The 19,572-nt window shown below is 40.2% G+C and overlaps 1 protein-coding gene across 2 annotated transcripts in view; it reads left to right on the top strand.

The window, feature by feature from the left end:
• The window catches only part of TBC1D22A (TBC1 domain family member 22A), a 181,131-nt gene that overhangs the window by 93,344 nt on the left and 68,215 nt on the right, over positions 1-19,572 (top strand). For both annotated transcript variants that reach the window (XM_065665352.1, XM_065665351.1), the window contains exon 11: positions 11,742-11,869. In XM_065665352.1, the coding sequence (XP_065521424.1) occupies positions 11,742-11,869 (128 nt within the window). The remainder of the gene's footprint in view (positions 1-11,741; positions 11,870-19,572) is intronic.

The following is a 19,572-nucleotide window of genomic DNA, read 5'->3' as shown; positions in this document are numbered from 1 at the left end:
GCAGAACCATTTTGAAGGGGAAATGGATATAGAATTGATTCCTATTTAGACCTTACTGCTGCTGTTGAAAATCAGTGATTAGTAAGGACCTTCTCTGCTGGACGATTTTTATATGTCAACTTGGTGCTGAAGTGATTAAAAATCTTGGAAGCATTTCGTAATTGTTTTAATTAATTTGTGCCATAAAGCTCTCTTTCATTTTAACAAAGCCATCTTACGTATTTCACCATTAGTTCTTTTTTATATGGTTTTATAATTGTAATTACTGTATTATACTTTAATCCACTCTTAAGTGCTGGTCACTGGGCATTATAATTATTTAATATGTCTTTTAAATCCTATTTTTATGTTTTGCCATGGAGATTATATTTGTATGCTGTTACAGAGTTCAGAGATCCTAGCAGGAATTGGGACTGACTGTAAAATCATTTATAAATTCCTGACCTCTGTAAGCACTTTAACTTTTCAGTAGCCAAAAGTTACTATTTTCATAGCAAATTGAAAAAAAAAGAAGGGAAGAAAAAAGTTTAATATTCTGGAGAGTTTAAAAAGTGTTAGGCATAAACCTTGTTATGAATGCATACAGTTATAATTTAAAAGAAGAGGCTACCAAAGGCCAGTGTATGCTACCTGGAAGTAGAATTGTTTCATCAAACATATTTCTCACTGTTAATTGTTGCACTTTGGATATTGAGTTCCCTCTGGAAATAAGGGTATATTTTTAACTTTTAGCTAGAGCAGTCGATCTTCCTCAGTTGCTGCTGTTTTTCCTGTTAATATGCTTTCCTCCATTTTGCATTGACTACCACAGAATTGTTACCCGTATTTGATTCTCTAAGCCAGCTAGGTCTTCCCTCCCTTCTCCCATCCCTCCTCTAGTATTATCTTCTTCTGCTTTGGGATCATTGTCTTGGACCTTTTACTGTTTGCGGTATCAGCCATATCTTTTGGTTTATGAAGAGGGTATTTCTCAGTCATAGCTATTGGCTGTACGTTTAGTAAGCTAAATTCAAATAGGCCATTATCTCTAAATTGTAGGCCATGAGGAGAATGTAAATTGATAGCATTTCTGGTTTTCTGCCAGTCGTCTTTTCATTTTGTAGAAGACTTTTCAATTTCTTTTTTTTAAATGCTTTTATTCTTACAATGGATGATTTTAGCCAGTTATAAAAAGTAAACTAATTCTGGAACAAGATATAATCAGCATGTAAATCTTTTCCTCAGATTCCTACTATTACTTGAAGCTGAATTGTGTATCATAATGAGATCTCATCTTCAAGTGCACATTTATGATCTTTTGAATGTCTTTTTTAGTCATCAGGAACTTCTTTTGTTATTAATGTATATTAATAGAAATTAATATACTAAGCTGTAGCCTTGACAGAATTACTTTGTTCAGACTTTCGTTAATTCAGGTTGGGAGGCTGTAAGCAGTAAGCTGCATCTGGTAAAATCTGGTGTTGGGATTTTACTCCAAACTCATAGCTTTGTCTTCCGTAAACATACTGGCTTTGAACAATATAGAAATGGTTCTGGAAGAGAGAGAATGACAACCAAAAATTTCCTTTAGGTAGGTAGATTACTCAGAAAGAAAGTAGTCATTTAGTGATGACAAAGTTTCTTTTTGGACAACAAGGTTTAGTATGTGGGAGTTATAATTGTATGCAAATAATAATGTCTAAATGTGTAGTAGGAAGGATTTCAGTATTTTGTTGCTATACTGACTGAACGAGTAGTACAGCAAGGTGGTGGTGGACGTGGTGGTGGTTGTGGAGTCCCTGTCTTAATGAATGAAACTGCATGAACTGCTCCATGTTAATCACCCATCTGAGTCTAGACTGGAGCAAAATGTGCTGCATAGTGAAGGAAAACAAGCATGTATGACCGTATCCATATGGGGCTGGTGCAAAGAGATGCCTGTTCCCTAAGGATATCGAGGCTTGTAGGCAGTACTTAGGAAAACCAGTTTTATCAAATTTGTGTGCTAGCTCAGAGGTGAAACTTAAGCAGTCACTGCTTTTCAGCATGTTTTGGTCTCATGAACGCAAGCTTGCAGGGGAGTGATTCTTCCCCTGTACTCGGCACTGTTGAGGACATGCCTTGAATATTTTGTTCAGTTCTGGGCACCTCTCTACAAGAGAGACATTGAGGTGCAACAAAGAACAAAGAAGCTGGCTCAGGGGAGACCTTGCTGTTCTCTACAGGTACCTGAAAGGAGGTTGTAGCAAGGTAGGTGTCAGTCTCTTCTCCCAAATTACAAGTGATGGGACAAGAGGAAACTGCCTCAGTCTGCACCAGGAGAGGTTTAGACTGGGTATTAGGAGAAACTTCTTTACCAAAAGGGCTGTCAGGCATTGAAACAAGGTTCCCAGGGAAGTTGTTGAGTCACCATGTCTGGAGGTATTTCAATTTTGAAATCAGTAAAACAGTTGTGAAGCTGACTTTAAATATTATCTATAAACAATTTATGTGTGTAAGTCCTTCTGCCATGAGAAACATCTGTTTAAGGTTGCTGATTGTGGTCATTAATACTGTTATATCTAATAAGTGTACTTACTGAAATTATCAATAGTTATAAATGCCTTTAATGTACAAAATACCTATTTTTGGTTGTATACTACTTTGTAATGCATATGTATAATGAATTTTATTTTTTAATCAGAAGTCTTGCTTCACCAAAATTTTTATATATAGATTTATTGAAAGTAGTGAGAAACTTATTATGTCTTTCTTTTGAATTTTGATAAAAGAGCTATTTTTTTAACTGTAATACTGTTTTACTATCACAGACTGCAGTAGAAGTATTTTTTATAAAATACTTGAAGTCTGAAAGCTGACAGTAATTATATATCTTGCTTGTTCATTGCACACATGTACTTATTTTCATTGAAATGGAAAATTTAAATTTAGATTATGACTGTCCAAATTACCTTTATCAGCAAAATAGCCTCTACTCACTATTACTTACAAAGTAGTAGGAAGAATTAGCTTTTTTACTCAATGCATCTTCTATGCCAGTCTTGCATCAGTTGTTTATAATGCACAGAACTTAGTAGTCTATTTTTCAACCTGTTTAGACTAGAAAGCAACTTTCAAGAAATTCATTATGCCTATTAGCAGCTGTAGTTGAAATATCACAGCTGGCACAATTTATTGTTTTTCATTGCTTACTTTCAATGGCTGCAAGCAATGAAATGAAATTTGGTTTTGCTGTGTGAAGTACAAAAATGTTTGTGAGTTAGTAACTTCAGCTGAAATAAAACTGACTTTTTTGCATTATGATGTGGTGGATTATCTAATTATAGTAGTCTGCAATATAGGTGTCTGAATGTGACACGAAAGATATCTAACATAGTATCTCAGGTCAGTATGTTTAACTTGCAGCTGAATTCAGCCAAAGCAAAGGCAGTCTGTATTTGTTCTGAATATCTGATCTAATAATGGTGCTCTGGGTGAAGAACTGGCTGAAGGGGAAAGCTCAAAGGGTTGTAGTGAATGGAGCTACATCCAGCTGGCAACTGGTCACTAGTGTGGTCCTTCAAGGACTAGGGCCTGTCCTGTTCAATATTGTTATCAGTGATCTGGATGCACAACTTGAATGCCAAATTAGCAAATTTGGTGGTGATACAAAAATGGGAAGTGCTGTTGACTCTTGTGGGACAGGAGGCCTTGCAGAGGGATCTAGATAGATTGGAACATTAGGCAATCACCAGAGGTTTATTTAACATTTGAAAATTTAACAAGAACAAATGCCAGATTCTGTACCTGAGATGGAGTAACGCTGGGCGCAAGTATAAAATGGAAGAGGAGTTGCTGGAGAGCAGCCCTGCAGAAAGAGATCTGGGGGTGTTGGTCAACAGCAGGCTCAATACGAGTCAGCGGTGTGCCCTGGCAGCCACATCCTGGCATCAAACATCCTGGGGTGCATTAAATGCAGCATAACCAGCTAGACAAAAGGGGTGATTATGCTGCTGTATTTAGCATTGGTTCAGCCTCCCCTTGAGTACTGTGTACAGGTCTGGTTCCCATCATTTAAGAAGGATGTGAAGGTCTCTGAAAGCATCCAGAGGGCAGTGAAGCTGGTGAAAGGATGGAAAGCATGTCCTGTGAGGAGTGGCTGAGGACTCTGGGCTTATCTAATTTGGAGAAAAGGAGGCTGAGAGGGTGACCTCATTGCTCTTTGCAGCTAATTGAGGAGGGGAAATGGAGAGGGAGATGCTGAGATGTTCTCTGTTGCATCCAGTGACAAATCACATGAGAATGGTTCAAAGCTTGGCCAGGGAGGTTCAAACTGGACATTAGGAAGCATTTATTTACTGAGAGGCTGCAGAATAGGCTTCCTAGAGAGCTTGTCAATGCACCATGCATGTCAGTGTTTCAGAGACATTTGAACAATGCCCTTAACATTAGCTTTAGCTTTTGGTCAGGCCTGGAGTGTTCATGCAGTTGTGCTATAGGATCATGGTAGGTCCCTTCCAATTGGAACTGTTCTGTTGTATTCTAACTGCTTAGAAGTAGAGACGTGCAAGGCCTCTGTGTGGAAAATGAAAATACAGAGGTTTCTGAAGCTTATACTGTCTTCAGAATGTGGTCTTTTACATATGAACTGCCTGTTTCATTTTTAAGCCTGTTTGTTTAACGTTGCAAACCTTAGCACATGATTACCACATCTGTCTTCTTTCCAGTAAGTTTTCAAGCTGAGAACTTGCTTCATCAGCATTATACAGAGGGAGAAAAGTCTCCACTGTGCAGAATTCTATGACTCTTCTAAAGCTTATTTGCTGATTAGTAAGAAAGAAAAGAAAAGCAACCCGGATTAGCAAAGCTGCTGAGGAAAGGCTCGTATCTAGCCTTCATATTATCTGTTGTCTCTGTCCCAGCTGGGGCAGCTGATGAGTTTTGCAGAAAGCCTGGGAAAGAAGGGTATGAAGGTGACAGGAGGATATTAGGTTTGTAGAGGAAGGAAGAAGATTAGTCATAGGTTGTTAAGACTGGAAGGCTGAGGCTATTATGGGTAGTGGAAAATCCATCACAAAGTCCTTATGTAATTTTAGAAATACTGACAATGCGTACGCACAATATACGGTGGTAATGCTGTAGTACTGCGCTTGTACACATAATGGCAGAGGAGAGGAATTATCCAGGACTTAATGAGATCACTTCAAATAGCACAAGATCATTACCTCTCCACCTTCATTTTTTGCCTTTTCACATCCCATAGTAGCAGTTCAGTCCATTCTATAGAAGTATCTAATTAGCTGGTGTTATACATAGAAATGAAACGAATCATTTAAAGATTCACATATCTTTTTATATAGCTACAACTTTAAAGAGTTCCCAAGAGAGGTAACAGATAGTTTTAAGATATGCACATAGTTTTATATAGTTGGCAATATTGAAGGAGCCTCAACTCAGAGCGGCAGGAACTACCGAGGGAGCCTCAAGTCCTCGACAGGACCTGCCCAGGAGCCGGCAGCTCCGCGGACGCGAGCAGGGACTCACAGGGGGCGGAGCCAGGAGCAGCGGCACCAGCCCTGAGTGGGTAAAAACCTGCGCCAGGGAGCGCGAGTGACCACGCACGGGCAGGCGGGCGGGATGGTGAGCACCCGTCGTATGACCAGGGCTCGGTCTGGGAGCTCTGCTCTGGCTGCCCCGGCGGTGGCCAGCGTAGGCACCCAGACAGAGCCGATGAGAGGGGAGGCTGCAGTGCAGAGCTCGGGGTGTAGAGGGTGCCTGCACTGGGCTTGTGAGGGAAAGGCGCACGATGGGCAGGGCTGCACTCGGTGCTCCCTGGTGGAGGTCCTCCTGCAGCAGGGGCTGAGCTGCGGGATGCTATTAGTGGGCTTCAAGATGTCAGGGTACTGAGAGGAAGCAGGGCTGCTTGCTCCAGCCCCAAAACTGTGCAGGGGCCTCAAGCTTCCCCTCCAGCTCATGAAGGAAAGAAGGAGGCCACCAACCCGGGAAGTTGGGAATTGGTGACAAAGCAAAACAACAAAAGAAGGAGGAAAAGGACAATTAAAGGCAAGGGGCTTCCTCCTAAATCTGTTGTCCCCACGCAGAACCGCTTTGCTGTCCTACAGGAGACTAACGAGGAAACACACTTGCACCACAAACAGCCGGATTATGCACAGGTAAAGATCTCTACTGGTGCTACAAAGAAAAAGTGGCGGGTCGCAGTAATAGGGAACTCTACTTTGAAAGGGACAGAAGCACTCGTCTGTCAGCCTGACCCCGTCTCGAGGGAGGTGTGCTGCCTACCAGGGGCACGGATCAGGGATGTTACAGAGAGGCTGCCTGCTCTAGTAAGTTCCACTGACTGTTACCCGGTCCTGGTGATCCATGTGGGTGCTAGGGATATAGACAGTAGTAGACTGGGGACCTTAAAGAAAGACTACAGAGCCCTGGGAGAGGTGGTTAGGGGCTCTGGAGCTCAGATAGTCTTTTTGTCAATTCTCCAGGACACAGGGGAGGACCAAAACATAGCTAGGAGGATTGGCCAGGTTAATAAATGGTTAAAAGGGTGGTGTCATAGTCAGGGGTTTGGGTGTCTTGAACACCAAACTGAAGTTAGTAGGCCAGGTCTACTGGGGGCTGGTGGAGCTGCTCTGGTAAAGAAGGGGAAGAACAGTTTTGGTAGGAGGCTTGCCAGACTGGTCAAGGAGGCTTTAAACTAGATGTGCTGGGGGAGGGGGGCATCATTCCATCCCAACACACCCAGTCAGTTGCCAACACCTGTAATAAATGCTCGGAACAACGTAGATATATTCCAGCTGCTCCAGCCAACGAGTTGGCTTCAATTGGAGCTCGGCTCAGATGCCTCTATACAAACGCCCGTAGCATGGGGAACAAACAAGAGGAATTAGAGATGGGTGCACATCTACAGGGGTATGATATAATAGGCATCACAGAAACATGGTGGGATGGCTCCTATGACTGGAGTGTTGGAAGGGAAGGCTACAGGCTCTTTAGAAAAGACAGGTCCGGCAGGCGGGGAAGGGGAGTTGCCCTTTATGTTAGGGATAGGCTGGAGAGTATGGAACTCTGCCTGGGGACAGGTGAGCAGTTTACAGAGAGTTTGTGGGTCAGGGTTAAAGGGAAAACAGCCGTGGGAGACATTACTGTGGGAATCTGTTACAGACCGCCTGATCAAGGAGAACCTGTGGGTGAAGCACTCTACAGACAGATAGGAAAAGCCTCACGCTCACAGGCCCTTGTTCTCATGGGGGATTTCAACCACCCTGACATCTGTTGGAGGGACGGTACGACCCGGTACAAGCAATCCAGGAGGTTCCTCAGTTGTGTGGAAGACAACTTCCTTCTGCAATTAATACAGGAGCCGACAAGGAGAGGTGCCATGCTTGACCTTGTGCTCACCAACAGGGAAGGGCTTGTTGAGAATGTGGTACTCCAGGGCAGCCTTGGATGCAGAGATCATGAGATGGTCAAATTTGAGATCCCCAGGAGAGTGAGAAGAGCGTGTAGTAAGCTCACTGCCCTGGACTTCAAAAGAGCAGACTTTGGCCTCTTCAGGAGCCTGCTTAGTAAGGTTCCATGGGATATAGCCCTGGAGGGCAGGGGGGCCCAAGACTCTTGGTTGATATTCAAGGATCACCTGCTACAAGCTCAGGAGTGCTGCATCCCAACTAGAAGGAAGTGCAGCAGAAGGGCCAGGAGTCCTCCTTGGGTGGATAAGGAGCTGCTGAGAAAAATTCAGATGAAAAAAAGAGGCTTATAAAAAGTGGAAGCAAGGACAGGCGGCCTGGGTAGAGTACAGGGATGTTGTCTGGGAAGCTAGGGACCAGGTTAGGAAGGCTAAGGCCCAGTTAGAATTAAACTTGGCCAGGGATGTTAAGGATAACAGGAAGGGATTCTACAGGTACGTAGCAAAAAAAACAGACTAGGGACAACATAGGCCCCCTGAGGAAGCTCTTGGGAGAACTGGCTACACAGGATTTGGAGGAGGCTGAGGTTCTGAATGACTTCTTTGCCTCGGTCTTCACTGGCAAAGGCTCTGACTGCACCACCCAGTTCTTAGAAGGTAGACGCAGGGACTGTGAGAATGAAGACCTTGGGCCTGGATCTGGAGGATCTGGTAGGAGAGGATCTGGTTCAAGACCATCTTAAAAATCTGAACGCGCACAAGTCCATGGGACCTGATGAAATCCATCTGCGGGTCCTGAAGGAGCTGGCTAATGAAGTTGCTAAGCCACTGGCCATCGTATTTGAAAAATCATGGCAGTCAGGTGAAGTTTCCAACAACTGGAAAAAGGGAAATATAAGCCCCATTTTCAAGAAGGGGAAAATGGAAGACCCAGGGAATTACAGACCAGTCAGTCTCACCTCTGTGCCTAGAAAATCTTGGAGCAGATTCTCCTGGAAGGCATGCTAAGGCACGTGAAAAACAACAGGGTGCTTGGTGACAGCCAGCATGGCTTCACTAAGGGGAAATCCTGCCTGACCAATTTGGTGGCCTTCTATGATGGGGCTACAGAACTGATGGACAAGGGTAAAGCAGTTGATGTCATCTACCTGGACTTGTGCAAAGCATTTGACACTGTCCCACATGACATCCTTGTCTCTAAATTGGAGAGACATCAATTTGATGGATGGACCACTCGGTGGATAAAGAACTGGCTGGATGGCCGCACACAAAGAGTTGTGGTCAATGGCTCGATGTCTGACTGGAGACCGGTAACAAGTGGTGTCCCTCAGGGATGGGTGTTGGTACCGGTCTTGTTTAACATCTTCATCGCTGACATGGACCAATGGGATTGAGTTCGCCCTCAGCAAGTTTGCTGATGACACCAAGCTGTGTGGTCCGGTTGATACGCTGGAGGGAAGGGATGCCAACCAGAGGGACTTTGACACGCTTGTGAGGTGGGCTGATGCCAACCTTATGAAGTTCAACCATGCCAAGTGCAAGGTCCTACACCTGGGTCGGAGCAATCCCAGGCAGAGCTACAGATTGGGCAAAGAAGAGATTCCAAGCAGCCCTGCGGAGAACGACTTGGGGGTGCTGGTCGATGAGAAAATGAACATGAGCCGGCTGCAGTGTGGGCTTGCAGCCCAGAAAGCCAACCATATCCTGGGCTGCATCAAAAGGAGTGTGACCAGCAGGGCAAAAGAGGTGATCCTGCCCCTCTACTCTGCTCTTGTGAGACCTCACCTGGAGCATTGTGTGCAGTTGTGGTGTCCTCAACATAAAAAGGTCATGGAACTGCTGGAACAAGTCCAGAGGAAGGCCATGAGGATGATCAGGGGACTGGAGCACCTCCCGTATGAAGATAGGCTGAGAAAGTTGGGGCTGTTCAGCCTGGAGAAGAGAAGGCTGCGTGGAGACCTCATAGCAGCCTTCCAGTACCTGAAGGGGGCCTATAGGGATGCTGGGTAGGGTCTCTTAGTCAGGGACTGTAGTGACAGTACAAGGGGTAACGGGTTAAAACTTAAACAGGGGAAGTTTAGATTGGATATGAGGAGGAAATTCTTTCCTGTTAGGGTTGTGAGGCACTGGAGTGGGTTGCCCAGGGGGTTGTGAGTGCTCCATCCCTGCCAGTGTTCAAGGCCAGGTTGGATGAAGCCTTGGGTGACATGGCTTAGTGTGAGGTGTCCCTGCCCATGGCAGGGGGGTTGGAACTAGATGCTCTTGAGGTCCTTTCCAACCGTAAGTATTCTATGATTCTAAATTACAGAAGGGTATGACTTTAGGAACATAAATATCAGGTCTCCTGAAGAGGGCTTTAGCCACAGATTACTCGAGGCTAAGTGTCATGGAGAAGTACTAGTGCTTTATACTTTTCCATGACTCTTTGTCTGCAGACACCACTCAGATGGAATGTTGTGACAGGTGGACTTTCAGTATAAAGTGTTGGGACTGGTCTTATTTTTCAAAAAGCTTGCTATTCATTGTTTTTAAAATCTAAAATATTTCTGCTGTATTGAACCGGGTGTATTGCATTGGCTGTCACTTTCATATGGCCACAAAATACATATTGACTAAAAAGAAAAAGTGATTTGAGTAACTTCAGTCTGCATTATAATTTAGTACAATTTAACTTCTACTACCTGAGTATTTAGGTCATGTTTCCTGTAACAGTGCAACCATATTCTTGGGATTAATTTTTTTGTTCGCTTAGTATTGTAGTGACTTTTCAGATCTTTCTGAGAAATGTGAAATTTGCAAGATCAGCATTTATGCATTGTTTTAGCTGATAATACACTTCTGTTGACGTGGATAAAAAAATAGCTTGGGTAGCAAAGTCTCCCAAGATTGTATCTGTATAAAGAAAGACATTAGGAATGTTTTTTTTAGGCTTTAACTAAGACTTCTTGTCATAAATTTATCTAAAATAAGACTCTAGCATGTCTGTAGTATTTATCATTTACACCATGCTAACATCATACTCAAGCCTGTTAGCTAAAACATGTTAGCAGAATGTCTGTGAACCATTTTGGAGGAAATTCTGCTAAATACATAAGCGAAATGAGCAGATTAGTTCTGTTAGCTCTAGCAGTAACCTATGCAAGTGATTATCACAGCCTTCAAATAGTAAACATGCTTCATTAAATACAGCGTGTAGGAGTACTGCTTTAGAAACCATTGATTTGTACTGTTTTTTATTTCTATTTATTTGTTAGACTAATAATCATAGAATCATAGAATAGTTAGGGTTGGAAAGGACCTTAAGATCATCCAGTTCCAACCCTCCTGCCATGGGCAGGAACACCTCACACTAAGCCATGTCACCCAAGGCTTCATCCAACCTGGCCTTGAACACTGCCAGGGATGGAGCATTCACAACTTCTCCGGACAACCCATTCCAGTGCTTCACCACCCTTACAGTAAAGAACTTCTTCCTTATATCCAATCTAAACTTCCCCTGTTTAAGTTTTAACCCATTACCTCTTGTGTTATCACTACAGTCTCTAGCAAAGAGTCCCTCTCCAGCATTCTTGTAGGCCCCCTTCAGATACTGGAAGGTTGCTATTAGGTCCCCACTCAGCCTTCTCTTCTCCAGGCTGAACAGCCCCAACTTTCTCAGCCTATCTTCATACGGGAGGTGCTCCAGTCCCCTGATCATCCTCATGGCCTTCCTCTGGACTTGTTCCAACAGTTCCATGTCCTTTTTATGTTGAGGACACCACAACTGCACACAATGCTCCAGGTGAGGTCTCACAAGAGCAGAGTAGAAATTAAGTAAGTTGCAAATTACTAAAATTTGCTCACATTATTCTCACCTTTTTTTTGTCTCAAGTGATTGCAACCTTTACATGCACTTCCCTTGTATTTCTTTGCCTTGTTATTTAATGTTGTCTTCTTTTTATTACCAGCAGTTTATTTTTGGAAGCTATTAAGTTATTTGCAAACCTTGTTTCTTGTAGACTTGCCCCAAATAATTTGTAGCCTAAGAAATTAAGTGAGGATATATGTACCAAATCATTTTACTTTTTAACTTTGTTTATTTTTTGTAGTATGTTTTAAAGCTCTCAGTTTAATCTTTTCTTAAGATAGCACCACTGAGAGTAGTTGTTTAAGCTATTAAGAGGCAGAAAAATAAATCCAATGTAATGTTTAATTACTTGCTTATATTTTGTGGATTTTCATACAGTTGTAAGAGTTTGCATGCACCAGCACGTTTGATTCGCTTGAGAACGGAAGAATATTTTATTTTTTCAGGCAGTGCCTTTGATACTTATGGACTACAGAAAAGTTGCAGTAAAATATCTGTTTATTCTTTCTTCAGAACAAGTTCATAGGCACTTGGATCAGCATGAGGTGAAATACTTGCAATTTGCATTCCGTTGGATGAATAACTTGCTGATGAGAGAAGTCCCTTTACAGTGTACCATCAGGTTATGGGACACATACCAAGTGAGTACTATTTTAAACCTCCATAACTCTGGTAACATGTTTTGCACATGCCAATATGCTTGTGTGTGTTTTTTCTTGAACCTTTAGTTTTGGTGTCATCTGAGAATCATCATAAGAAGAGAAAAAGCCTTCAGTGATAGTTAATAATTAGAAATATATAATGTCTTCAGTCTTTTTGTCCTTCAAAACCAAACACTTGATGTTGTGATATAGTACTAAAATGAACACTCACTCAAAGCATGGGTTAATGTCGATACTCTCTTTTGTCTCTTCAGAGAAGTAAAACATTGAATTGTGCTTAATCAATGCCCTTCATTGATTCTGAGTTCCAGTCTTCTTACTGCCTGTCTGCTTAACTACTCACTCCAATACTATGTTCCAGTCTCCAGTTCTCAACATTCATCCTCCCATCATGTCTTCTGTCTTATTGTCTGTCTAGACAAAACTTGTTATGTTACTGACCTCTAGTTGAGGTAATTATTTTTCCTCAATAATTCGTTGCCTGACTGTCAAGTTAAGGAATTGATACCAGAAAAAACTTTACCCATTCTTTTTTCTGTGACTTGACACTCCGCTAGCTTCTGGTAGGAATTTTCGACTATGTATTTAAACAATATATCCTCTGCTGCCTTTAATGTTGATTTTAATGAAAAACAAATAAATGAAGAAAAGTAAAAATATTTTTAATTCCATAAAAATTTTCAATGGAATTAGTTTAGTAAATATGAGAATAATTCATAATTTATGTCTTGTAAAGATGTGTAGCATCTTTAAATAGAAGTGTCTTCACATCTATTCGTTTTGTAGCAAAGTTTAGTAAGTTACATACACTTTAATCCCAGATTGTTCACTTAGACCATCTATACATACCTCTCAGAGGGTTAAAAATTTGTTTGCTATTCATTTGATGAGTCCAGTAGGTTGTTTTTGTGTGTGTTTTGTAGAATGATATCCAAACCTGGTAAGAAAATGTTCAGAAATGTTAGGAATGATCTACCACTTCTACTGTTAGTGTGTCCTAGGAGGTGGTATTCTTGCATGTTTTATTTGGTTGTTCATCTTCAACAAATTTCTGAATTGAATTTGAATATTGCTTCCCTCTGGGGTCCTTTTACCTCCTTTGTCTCATTTTAATGTCTATTTTTCATTTTAATATCTGTTATTACCTTGCATTTTCTTCCAGTGGAAAATATTTATTCTTTGCATGATTTTTCTGAGAAACTGAAAAAAATGAGCTGTTTGAAATGTTTTACTGTAGCGAGTTTCTTTCATTTTGAATAATTTTTGTTGCTGTTGGTGCAGCATTTCTAACTCCTGAAGGTTTTTTTATCATGCTGACTCTAGCACTGCGTTTGGTACTTGCTCATTAGTCTCATCAGTGTGCTAAAATCATGTGAAAGCTCTTCCTTGGTGCAGGTAAGCACCTTTATGTGCCCAAGAAATAGCTGGCTTTGCCAAAACTTCACTTGGAACACTTCTGTGAGCTGTGATGTTAAAGTTGATAATATAATGTTGATAATGTTGGTAATATAATAATGTTGATGATAATGCTGAAAAACTTCTTTTGAGGACCAAGCATGGGGTTACCTTCTCAAGCTAACTGTTGTCATGCTGAAAAGAGTCTTTCAAGTTCAGTCTGATCTTTTTCACCATAGTAAGTGGTTCTGAGTATTTCGTTCTGATTTTTAGCAAATTTTGCTATATTACAATAGTTGTCTGTAGTACTTAAAAGCTTAAAACTTACGTATTCACATGGGATCTCCATGTATCTTTTCAGTGAAGGTTTCTTATACCTAAATACGTTGACAGGGATTCTTATAGCTAGAGTAGGGTTATTTTTGTATATTAAACATGCTTAAGGAGTATTTCTCTGTTTTGATTTAGCAGGTGCAGCTGTTCTGCACTGTTTTCTTGGTTCAGTTACTCAGCAGACTCAGGAGTTCTCGCACTACTGTAAACAGAAATGTCTTTAACTGCAGTATAAGTTCACAGAGAAGGTGAACTAATCATGTTGCAATGTAATGTTATCCACAGCAGGGACTACAGGTATCCCTACACTGCTGATATGAGGGGTTTTGCTCAGGCTCTACCTTATGGCTCTTGGGAAGGAATGGGACATTTTGCAAGGCACTGATACAGGCAGCTCTAAGCCCAGTATACAACATGATTTGGCAATGCCAGAGAAGAGTTAGGGTAGGAAGGACTGTCAGATTTCTTTATGTGTAAGGAATGGGAAGACAGGCAGGACTGTCAGATTCCTTCATGTCTGCACCAAGTGTGCATCTGGTTCCTCCATTTCCTGAAGAAATCCAGGGTGATGGTGGATGGCTTCTCTGCCCATCCAAGGATTAGAGTGCAGTGACCTCTTTTTGAAGAGAAGACCCTGCTGACGATGTTTTCACAGAAAAAATGTTTTTTATCTCCTCTGTCTTCCTCTCTCCCCATCAAAGCTGAAATAATGCCTGGTCTTGCTGAGTTGCATGTTTTCCTCTGTTTGCAGTGGAAAGATAAATACTGTGCTGTCTCCAGCTTAAATTCCTGATTGGTCATTCTCAGAACAGGCCCCATTTTCTCATGAACCGCAACAGGGAGTTTTCAAGGGAATGACAGCACACTTAAATAGTCTGCTGTTATACGTTCCCTAGTGTGATAGGTAACTGTGTTGTCTGGGGTTGTTAGAACTGCATTCTGTCTCTCAAAATTTGTTGCAGTTCTTCCATTGCCTTCAGTGAGAATAGGATTGGACACTTAAATGACATCCACCTCTGTCTCTGTATGCAGGATAGCAAAGGTACTCTGGGTGTTGTCCTCTTTTTTGTCTAGTTTAATTCAGGATTCATCAGTCATTTGTTAGGCTCTGTGAAGTACATCATTGGACATATAATCCAGAATACCTGTACTTGAGCTAGTTAGAGTTGAGGGGATGAGAAACTTGGAAAGATTCCCAAATCCTCACTTCAGTAAATACCCTGGTATTCTGTAACTGTATCTATGAAATCCACTAAATCCACTAAAATATATCACTGTCTTCTGTGGCAGGACTTTGTAAAGTAGAAAAATTGCAGACATTATGCATTGTGCTTACAAAAGATATGTTGTGAGAGCTTCTTAAGCATAAATATTTAGTTTGGTTTATTCTCTAACTTGAATTGCATTTTAATGAGATCAAATTATCCCACTTTTTTCACCTTATTTGGGCTTTGCTATCATTAGTTTTTGTTCTTTTCTTCTAAAAAAAGATAAATGCTGTAAATACCTTGTAAATTCTTTCAAAATAGAAATCACTGTTAGGTCACGCTCAAGACAGTCAAATTTTAAATCTGTAGAACTGATTAATATGAATGTTCATGTACTTTATCAAATGTGAAAGATTCCACAAACCAAAAATAGTGCAACATAAAACCTCAGGTTTATCTTTTTATTATCTCTTGCCTTTTTATCTTATATTTTGTCATGTTTTTTTGGCATAATATATTGGTAAAAGGAGGTAGTATGATGGCTGAATTATTCAGGATACATAATGTTTAACATATTTCTACAGACTTATGAAATGCAAGTTAGTTTTGGTTTTGTTCCAGTGTTTACTTTTAACTATCAACAGTTTTAAACTGCTTAAATACTGAGTGCAAAACTACATTGGATTTCTGGGCAGTTTGGAGTTGGAAGGAAATCTTCAACAATGCCATCAAATCATAACATGGTGGTATACTGACTGCCATTTTAAATAGAAGAAGAATTTTCATTGACACATCAGCACTTAGTTTTGTTTACTTTTCCTGTAGAATGGAGCGCATGTATTTTTCATTACAGTGTTTTCCTGCTGATCTGATCTTCTTACATAAATTACCTTTTTGTGCTGTCTTTTGTGCAATGCTCTCTCTGTGTAAGTAACTCTCTAGTAGTATATAATTTGCAGAAGAGATACTGACACAAGTTCCTTAGCTAAGAACTTGCTCAGGGAAAAAAATAAAATGAAAAATGAAAAAAAATAACAGCACCTATGTGTATTAGTTTTCAGTTTTAAGTACATGGTAGCAAGTGCTGCATGAATGTTTCAAGTGTACAGCCTAATATTTTCCCCTGCCAGGAAGCCTCTTTGTTTAAGTACCACTTAGCTGAGTGCTGTATTGCCAGCTCACCAGAAGCTGGTATCGTTGAAATGAGTCACACACTCAGACTTCTTGGATACACTGCCAAACAGGCAGGTGCGATAGGTACTGTTTGCAGTCCCCTGGTGCTCCTACTTTACAGCTTTACCCTATTCTTGTGTGAGAAAAACTTTACCAGGATATCTTAAAGCTTACCATGGAAAATAAATGCAAATTAAAGCATATAATCCTACCATGTAACATGCAACAGAGTTACAAAGATTTACAAAAGGTATAGGAAAAAGCAAATAACAACAATGTTAGAATTTGACAATACTGTTGAGTTGATTTACTGTCTCACTGCTGAAATAGGTGTTTCTACTTGTTCCTGTTATTTCCTGCGCTTTGGCACTGTCTGTTAGTTTTCTTCAGATTAGCCCAGTGAGGGGGCTGATGAGTACCACAGCCAGTGCAAGGGAGAGAGGATGGGATAGCAGAGCTGTGAATTGGACCCTAGTGTTGAATCAGAATGATGACAGCTTATTTGCCATCTTTTTTAAAGAAGAATTTCTTTCTTGGTATATAGTACGTTTCTCAGGTTGCATCTGTTAGACAAACTTCAACAGAAAGCACCCACTGCTGGTGTAATCTCTCATCCTGAAGTCTTCCAGGTGGGTCCAGAAAAATATATATTTTTTTCCTCCTTAAAATTTAATTTTCCTTTTTCATCCAGGAGACTGAGGCTTCTTTTGCTCAAACTAAACATTATTTTATTTTTCTGGAGAATGTGAGTGTGTCTTCATTAGACTGAGTTTTATCACATGTACTTGACCAGCCATTTATATCTTTTCCTTCTTCAAGAAGAGATGAAGTTTCTTTTCCCTTTCTTTGACTTAGTGTTCATTTTTATTGTAAGGTAGCTCATGTTGGACCTCATGTACTCAATTGACCAATGTGATAACAGACATCTTTGTTTCCCATTTATTGGTTGGTATAATTTATGTAGCTCATTACTACTTTTTAATCAAGCGGATTTTGTTTAAAAGTAGACATCTACTATTATATTTTAATTAACATTGATACGATTTTCCAGAAGTGCTGAGAATGCAGAAACCTTATTAAAGCTCATGAAGAACAGCACAAGTAGAGGTTTTCTCTTTATACCAGTGGAAAACTGGAGGTCTAGCTCTAGGGACATACTAAAACAAAATTTTGGTTACAAGAATTGTAACACCACCACTTCCTGCCAGAAAAAGACAAAAAAAGTAAAGAGAGGAAAGAAGGTTACATGTAATAATATAATTTGTTTGGCCAGCAGTTGTTGAAATTTAGGAAAAGTTAAAACATGCAGTTATAGGGTTTTTTCACATAGACTCGGAGATTTTGATTCCCTGAACATGAGAATGATTTAAGTCTCTGTCCCAGCCAAACTAGGACAGTATTTCAGTTTTTCTGTAGAGTTATATTGTGATTAGTATTTATTGAAAAAAAATCCCAAAACAATGAAAGTTGAAACAGGAGTGCATTTCTCAACAGGCACTGGAAATTCTATACAAGAAAGATATTACTACTCTGGTCTCAATCAAAGCCTTAATCCACCTGGGACAAGAGACTCAAAATACATGTACTGAAAGCAGATTTAATTTTTCATGGTCAAGAATACCCTTTATGTCAGCTCTAATATCTCTTTTCCATATTGAGTCCATGGTTTTACATAGACAATTCTCATCCTTTTCTTCAGCAGGAGCATAAACCTCTCACTGTCCCACTGGTCTCATCTTTTTTTTTTTTTTTTTGACTATAAAGTTCCTTGAAACAGGTTGGGTTAAGTGGACGACAGCAAACATTTAGAGTGAGAGCAGAGCAGGGAAGGTGTGTACCATCCCATCTTCTATTACTCAGAAGCCTTATTGTATTTCTATACTTTTGTTTTTAAATGTCCATTGAGTATTACTAAATATGTATCTAATTGCTTTAAAATATACTGCGTAAAGCATCCTGTGGCAGTGATTTTTTTGCAGTTTCTTTATGCTGTGTGAAAAGAAATTCTCCTTTAGCAAAAGATTCTTCTGAAGTCACATCGTCTTATTTCTTTGATTATGAGATTGTGTCAAATCATTCTTTATTCACTTTTTTGAAGCATCACCTGTTTCAAAACTGTGTTCTGTCTCTGTATGGAGTCACTCGTTTTCCAAGCTGAAAATATCTGTGCTTAGAGAAACCATTTTGTGCACTTTTTGTGTTTATCTTTCTTCTCTGTAATCTTTATAGTTTTACTATACATTTTATTGCTGCCATATACTAAGTGGAAACTTCAAGAGATGAACATGCCATAGATTCATAGAGTGAGGTGAAATTGTTTTCTGTTTATTTCTGTATTTATTATTTTTCATGTCTATTCTGTTAAATGAGTGCTTTCAGGTAACTATTCATAGTTAGTCTAGCTGTCTGTCTTGGTGGTTACTGTCAAGGACAATATCAGGTGTGTATGCTTTGCAGTGTTTTTCCCTCTGTGTATATAACCAGACTGAATTTCATTTGCCATCTTATTATTCAGTGACACTACAGCTTTCTGCAATTTTTTGCAGCCAGCCCAATTTTTTATCAGCAAAACTTATCCTGAATAATTTTGCATCTCTACCAAACTATTCTTTTCAAGACTGCTTAGTAATTTAGCGAGCAACACAGATTCTATTGTTGGTTTTGTCCTTTAAATTCATTAACAGTTTCTCTTTTGTTCAACAACAACTTAATTTTAGAGTCTTGCTTAGTGACCTTGTTAAAACGTCTGGGCACTGAATATTTTATATCCAATTACATGTGGGTAGGATCATGTCTTTAAGCTATCTAGGCATTTATCAATTTGATTGAAACTGGCCAGTATTTCTGGAGCAGGGGAGACAGACATAGTGAGATATAACCTTTCCTGCCCAGACATAAAATGTGAATGCGAAAGTTTAATTTTTGTAGGAAATAAAGGTAAAAATCCTGTGTGACTTGGTGGTTATTCTTCCTATCCACCTGCTGTATACCATCAGAGAAACCAGCGCCTGGATTTAAAATCAGCATCCGCCTCTGGAGCCTGTAGTCATGTCATGCCTCTCCCTTTGATTCTGTCACTTCTTGTTTTCTCTTGGGGATTTTTATTTCAGCTTCCTACCTGAGGGCTGGAATTCACCATCCTGCTGTCTACTGATCCCAGCCTTGATCTCACCCACTTTCACTGTTATTCAAGAGCACCTTTTCCATTATTTTCTTTAAAAGTAAATCTAAAAGTATGATTTAAATCAGATTTAGTTCTTGGACCATAGGAAGATGTGAACACATGAGAGAAGGACTTTTACTTGCAAGACTGGCAATCTGAACATATTCCTATTAAAATAAAACATCCTTATTCTAACTCTTCATTTCTTTGGAATTTTCTAGATCCTATTGTGTTCAGCAAGTCAGTATTTTCCCTTATGTCAGTAGATTCCTGGTACATAAAGCTTCCCTTCAACATGAGCAATTGAAAAGTTTATATTTTTCAAATCTTTGTCAGGCAACTGACTGTCATCACCTCCTACCACATGGATAGTTATCTTCTGGGATAACTTTGTTGCCAAGGCAACCTCC

This window comes from Lathamus discolor, chromosome 1 (assembly GCF_037157495.1).
Source record: "Lathamus discolor isolate bLatDis1 chromosome 1, bLatDis1.hap1, whole genome shotgun sequence".
NCBI classification, from domain to species: Eukaryota; Metazoa; Chordata; class Aves; order Psittaciformes; family Psittacidae; genus Lathamus; species Lathamus discolor.
This window is presented reverse-complemented; position numbering and strand designations above follow the sequence as displayed.